This window comes from Gavialis gangeticus, unplaced genomic scaffold, assembly GCF_001723915.1.
Source record: "Gavialis gangeticus isolate Ggan-Ray unplaced genomic scaffold, GavGan_comp1, whole genome shotgun sequence".
Taxonomy (NCBI): domain Eukaryota; kingdom Metazoa; phylum Chordata; order Crocodylia; family Gavialidae; genus Gavialis; species Gavialis gangeticus.
Window position 1 is genome coordinate 10456195 of NW_017729016.1, and position 6648 is coordinate 10462842.

Sequence of the window (6648 nt, forward strand, 5' to 3'; positions counted from 1 at the left end):
GGGGGGGGGGGGGGGGGGGGGGGGGGGGGGGGGGCAGGATCTCCATGAGACCTGCCTAAGATTCCTGCGGGCAGGGCGTGGGCGTGCTCAGCCAGGCAGATGGCATGAGGTTGCAGGCAGGTGGGGAGTGGCTTCTGGGAGCAGGATAGATGGGTGGAGTGGGATCACAAGGAGACAACAGCGTGGGGCCAGGGCCTGGAGCAGAGCCGTGATCCGCTCCCTGCCCAGAGAACCAGCACCTGCCACCCCACCCCATTCATCAGCCAAGCATGGCCTACCCACAGGGGTCTCGGGCCAGTGAAGACCCTGGCTGCCTATCTGATCTGTCCAGTGCCCCCCATGGTAGATACAGGGCAGATGGGCTGGCATGCTTGGACAGTGGGGCAAGTCTGACGGTGGTGGAGACACTGGGAAGTTGAGTCCAGCCACCATGCTGCCCCAGTCCCGTCGCACATACACCACAGCACCCACCACATGTACCACGGACCAGGTAGAAGCCTAATGCAGGTCAAACAGAATCCCTTGGCAGGCCAGATCTGACCTGTGGGTCATATTTTGCCCACCCCTACACTAAGAACTAGAAACCCTTGCTATAGAGTTGACCACTCAGATCTGAGAAACTCCATTTTACCCTCTAGCTGTTGACCTGAGCTAGCAGCTGCACTCTGAAGGTTGCCTGCCAATGCTCCATACATCATTAAGCTCCAAAGATAGGAAACTGGAGCACAGGTGCATTGCATGGACTCATAGGAAATGCAGCAAAAATCAATTCTATGGTCATCCCTGGAGGAAAGAAGAGAACAAAATAAATATAAACTGTGTTCTAGGGTGTGGCCATTTTCTGTGGTAACTGGGCTGAACCGTAGCAGGTCACAAGTGAGCCTGTAAGAAATTATGTTTCTGAAATCCACGTCAAAATGAAATGGTTAGAAGCCAAAATGGGCACTAAGGAATGCAAATATTTTAAAATGGTCCACATTTGAAAATTAATTCTGCCTAAGACAGCAACTGCACTTAAATTTATATTCTACTTCCGTATAGCTTCACTTACCCTTTCAAATCTAATTTCAGATTAAACAGGCACAGTTCTTTTTTTTGAGATCTCTTTATCTGTCCAATTCCAAAAGTTCTATTTTCTACCACAGTACTTTTAAAAAAACCAAAATCACCGTTATCATGATTAAAGGACTTCTGTTCTTTTATTTATGACCAGAAAAGTCCTTTAAATAGGTTTGAGAATAGTTTAGACAGCCCTTTTCCACTGTAGGTACACCCCGTCCTTCTTGCCTTTTAAAGTAAATTAAGGAATAGGTATTCCAAAGTAACTTCATGTACAGGCCTGTCTGCAGTAATAGTACCAATATAGTATTAGTAATCAAAATAGTTGTTTCTAAAAGAGGATGTTTTCTACTTGCAGCCAACACATATTTAAAGATTTGCAGTTCAATTGTAACAACCAATACACATTGCTTACTCATAAAAAGGGGGGAAAGAGAGGAAAAAAGAAAATCTCTTTATCTTTTACTCACTAAACATGATAGAGATTGCTGAAAAATAATGGGTATTTTTGAAAAACAACTTTCTTACCCTGTGATTTCCTCATGTCTTTTGTGGCTAAAGCACGATTCCCATGCTGAACACTGGTAAAATCAGGATTGGTCACATTGTTAACCCTCAGCTCTTGCCCCAACGACTTCCGACCATAAGTATTTTCCCCAGATCCTCCATTGACATTGTAGCCACCTGTTGAAACATTGATTTGAAAATCAAAATATGTTGACAGCTATGATGCCTATTTTTCATTTTGTCGTATCTATGTTAGGAAGTCTTTCAGTTTTGTTCTTAATTATTAAACTTATCATCTCTGAATTATTTTAATCATGTACTTGTCTTTATTTTAAATGGTGACTTGCAAATAGCTCATGTTAAAATCAAAAAAACACTACACTATGGTATTTTTTAAAACTGACCAATTGTAAAAGCTCTATTTAAAAAAAATACGATAAAAGAAAAAGTAGCTTTGCTTTTTAAAAAAGGATGAAAAGACCCTAGTTCTCAATTTATATGCAGAAGGGTCCTTTGAGTTGGCTGGGAAATAAAAATAGCTAGGCCCATCCACAAACTCTGCATGTGCCTTCCTTACCTGTCCACTTTGTTTCAATTCTACTGCTGCTATAAACAACAGCCTACACAGCATACAAAGTGGCAGAGATTATCAAATGAAGAAAATCTACAGTCTCCGTTGTAGCAAAAAGTAGATGTTATTTGTAATGAGAGATGGCAAAACATTCAAATAAAGTGCAATTTAAAAATAGAATGGGTCCCTTTGAACATATGTCCAATCAATATCCTCAGAAGTCAATTATGGTCATCTTAAGGAATACTTACATAAACACATTAAACACATGTGGATGCACATCTTAAAAAATTAACTCGGTGCTTCACTGACAGCAGGCCAGTCTACCCAGAAGAAATAAAAGCCTCTTTTAGAAGACATAATGGTCCCAATTTGCTGCAAATACTTTTCTTAGTAGTGAACTGCCTCAGGAAGTTCAGAACATCTCAGAATGACAGCCACATACAAAACCATCCTCAAAGAACCAAGTTCCCCAAGAATTCACATAGTGAGAAGTCCAATCTTTCTGTTTTGTCATATCTATTATAGCAGTTTGTGGTGTCGGAGCTGCTTCTGCCCCTTTCCTTACAGGACTGCCAAACGTTTTACTGATCTTGCATGATTCTTTGTGCAACTCGCAAGAACTCAATTTTGAGGTTTAAACAAGGAGAGAAAGTTTCAACCCATGCAGGCAGCCTTTTAAAAAGCATCTTCCCTACTTGACCCACTGGAATCATACAAGAAAGAACAGGTTTTGGGTCAAGGCATCTAGAGGATCACTGAGGCTTTCCTCCAGCAACATAACTCACGTGACCCCATCTCTTACAGACTATAAAGATATTGGAGAAAAAGAAAAAGAAATCTGAGTATTGCTCAGACTATCTTTTAGCAGTTACATTAGTTGCTTTGTAAAAGGGAATACAGAATTTAGGAAGCTTCAACTACTGAAGTCCAAATGATAAATAGGGTAACATGGAGCTGTAGTGATCCCAAAAAGCTACTGTAACAGCTTCTTCTTTGGACAATACAGGAAAGTATGAAATTTCCATAGGACTCTACAACGGTCCAACTAAGAGCCCACTAAAGCCATTTTGCTGTACTGGTGCAAATCACTCCTTAAAAGAAAATTACTTCTAACTGTGATATTTATATCTTGAGGTGAAAAGATCACATACCACTGCAAAAATTCAAGACTAATATCATTGACTGTGTCAGCTCATCATGCATTCAAATCACACACATCTCACAAACTTTTTTCACCTTCTATAACAAAATCCACATTGCCATATTTCATAATTAAATGTAAAATAACAACCTCAAGCAACCCCATAATCAAATGTAGTTACCTAACTACAGAGAGAAAAATAGGAAATGTAGCACCCTCTCCTTGAAGGAACTTCAACCATTAACTGTGTCTTTACATGCAGGGTAATTTGTTTTGAAATAGCCATGATAACCCTTCACTTCATATCTGTTGCTACAGGAGTAAAAATTTTTCCTTGGCAGTGTTGAAGTACTCCACCAAGTGTCCAATGACCACTACTGGGCCAAGACTGAATGTGAGTGTAGAGAAAACACAATCACAGAATCACAGAATAGAAGGACCGGAAGGGACCTGTAAGATCATCAAGCCTGGTCCCCTGCCATGGGCAGGAGGAAGCTGGGCTCAAACAATCTCAATGAGGTGCTTGTCCAGCCTCCTCTTGAACATCTCCAGGGATGGTGACTGCAGCACTTCTGCTGGGAATGTGTTCCAGATTCTAGATACCCTTATGGAAAAGGAGATTTTCCTTATGTCCAGCTTAAATTTTTCCTCAACTACCTTGTGCCCATTGGACTTCATCCTCCCAAGGTGCGCCTTTCTGAAGAGTTACTCCCCTACGTCTTGGTGTTCACCCCTGACATACTTGCAAGAGGCTATCAAGTCACCTCTCAGTCTTCTCTTGTTTAGACTGAACAAACCCAGTTCCCAGAGTCTCACCTCATAAGGCCTATCCTCCAGGTGCCTAATCACACGGGTGGCCCTTCTCTGTACCCTTTCGAGCTTATCCACACCCTATGCAGAAATACAGACTTCCTTCTCACTGGAAAAGAGAGAAAGCTATGCAGAAATGCAGACTTCCTCTCACTGGAAAAGTTAAAACCCAGTTAGTGAATCAGATTCGAATGTGGAGCTGCAGATCCCTCACATCTAAATAAAAAGAAAGATGAACCAAGCCAGCGACTTGAAATTTTACTTGGTCATTTCCACCGTACAGAATTTAATAAAAAAGGTCCTATAACTGACATTTTCAACCCTAGAAAAAATCCAATTTCTTTTCATTTTTCCTGTTCCACTCCTGGAACCAGATGTCTTGTTCTGAAACGCAACAGGTATGAGCCAGCTTCTGGAAATGGTTTCTATTTTGTTAGTTTCTAGTGTCAACACTAAGCACTGGCAACTCAAAATGTTTACTGTAACTTAACAAATGTATCCCAGGTAGATTTATCTACAACAGAAAAAGAAGCCTAAGTTCTCAAAATGAAATATTTTGATCTAGACAGTCTGGTGAATAGTACAAACCTAACCCAGCTGTTTTAAGATGAATATACTGTTCAGTATCTCACACTTTCTAGTAATTACAGGTATGACTATTAACTAAGAATGCCTGGAGTAAACTTTAGGAAAGAGTATCATCATCTCTTTCTTGATTAAAACAGGTTGAAAATTAAGACAGTCTGATCAAAATAAATGAGTTGAAATGGCTGATTTAGCAGAATTCAAACACAGCTGACCAATCATGTTTTTCTCCTGAAAGGAAAATAAATCCTATAAATTCCAGCAGCTATGAACAACTAAGAGCACCGAGCAAATTTTAAAGGTGTATTTCCCAAAACAATAACTTCCTGGATATATGAACCTTAATATTTGAACGTACTCCAAGTATTATATTAATACTACCTAGCACTATTTTGGGTGCTCAAAAATGCCATAATTCTAGCATTTAATACTGAAGGACTAATTAATAGAAAAAAAACTTGGGTTTTTTTTTAAGGTAATGCAATCCTTGTCTAAATAATTTTGGAATCTTAAACAACTACTGATTTCACACCATGTTCCTTCCTGCTAACCATATCTATTGATTGAAAAGATATATCAGTTGGGATATTTTTATCCTATTTGTACCTTTGAAAGGAAAACAAATTGCAAGTGGTTTTTTATAAGCCTCGGAACCAAATAAGTGTTTTTATGAAATGCTTGACATTTTTCACTTTTAAGCCAGATCTAAAGGAAGTTAACTTTGTCTCAAAGACAGTGATTTTGCAAAATAAATTTCCACTTTACATGTCTATTCTTATCAGCGCTACTTTAAATATTCAGAATCAAGAAGTTACTTCATCCGACAATAGTTGGAAGCTTGAATTAAACCAGGCCACTTCCAGCTGTGCAAAAGAGCAACATATTCCCCTTCCCCCAGACCAAATAACTTTACAAACCACCATCACAATACACCTGTGGGATACATGTATCACAACTAATTTATAAAGTTAGACTGAAGCATACAGAAGAGAAATGATTTACTCAACAATACAGATGGAGGCAAAGTACAGGCTAGTTCAAAGTCAACTGATATAAATACAATCATTTCTTTACCAGATCAGGTCAGATCACAGATCCATCTACTCCAGTAGCCTACCTCCAACAGCAACCAACATTAGGGGTTTTTTTAAAGGAAGGTTTTGTATCCCAAAGTAAGCCATTCTGGAATAGTGGAAAATTTCTTTCTATTCTCCATCCACTGATTATTAGGTTTGATCTCCCCACCCCCCCAAAATGAAACTCTGAATGAAAAGTTCTCATAATCCTTACTACATTTTTGGACTCGGTGATATACTGTGGCAACGAATTGTACAAATATTGCTTTTTATTAAAACAAACTTTCAGTACTTTTAATTTTGTCGCCTTTCATTGTCCTTGGAAGTCCCCTTTTTACTTTATATATAACAGAGCAATCCATATACCTTTTTCTTCATTCTGTATGTCAGTGTGGACTCTGATATCATCATGTCTTTGTCGAGACACCACAGCTGAATTTGAGGGTTGTAATCCATAGGAGGCAGAACTGCCCCGGTCTCTGGATGCAGAATATTTTAAATTGTCTTGGTCAGTAGATGCACTGTCAGTTCTATAAAAAGAAAAATATTTTTATGTAGTAAACTAAGAGTGGGATTCACATTTATGAATGCATTTATGAATAAATTTAAAAAACAATCCCAATATCTTATATATCCAAGCTGCCTTTAGATAAAGTAATTTAAGCGCATGCTTTGAATGAAAACTGAATTAACTGTAACAGAACACCAAGGAGGTGTCTCTCAATGTGTCAGTGCTCTCTTATATGCACTATCTGGTTAGGTGCTTGGATTTGGATGGACACTTTGACTGCGCAGAACGCTGAAGTTTTGATCAAGTTAACTCTTGGAAACAAAGAATGGATGCTCTAAAAGGGAAAAAATGAGAGGGGATGTTATTTTGTATACACACATTATTG

The 6648-nt window shown here is 39.1% G+C and overlaps 1 protein-coding gene across 2 annotated transcripts in view; it reads right to left on the reverse strand.

Moving 5' to 3' along the window:
• The window catches only part of SMG1 (SMG1, nonsense mediated mRNA decay associated PI3K related kinase), a 98342-nt gene extending 92064 nt beyond the window's left edge, over positions 1-6278 (reverse strand). For both annotated transcript variants that reach the window (XM_019512831.1, XM_019512830.1), the window contains exons 1-2: positions 6119-6278; positions 1588-1743 (exon numbers count right to left, since the gene is read on the reverse strand). In XM_019512831.1, the coding sequence (XP_019368376.1) occupies positions 1588-1603 (16 nt within the window). In that variant the 5' untranslated portion in view covers positions 1604-1743; positions 6119-6278. The remainder of the gene's footprint in view (positions 1-1587; positions 1744-6118) is intronic.
• Between the last annotated feature and the right edge of the window lie 370 nt (positions 6279-6648).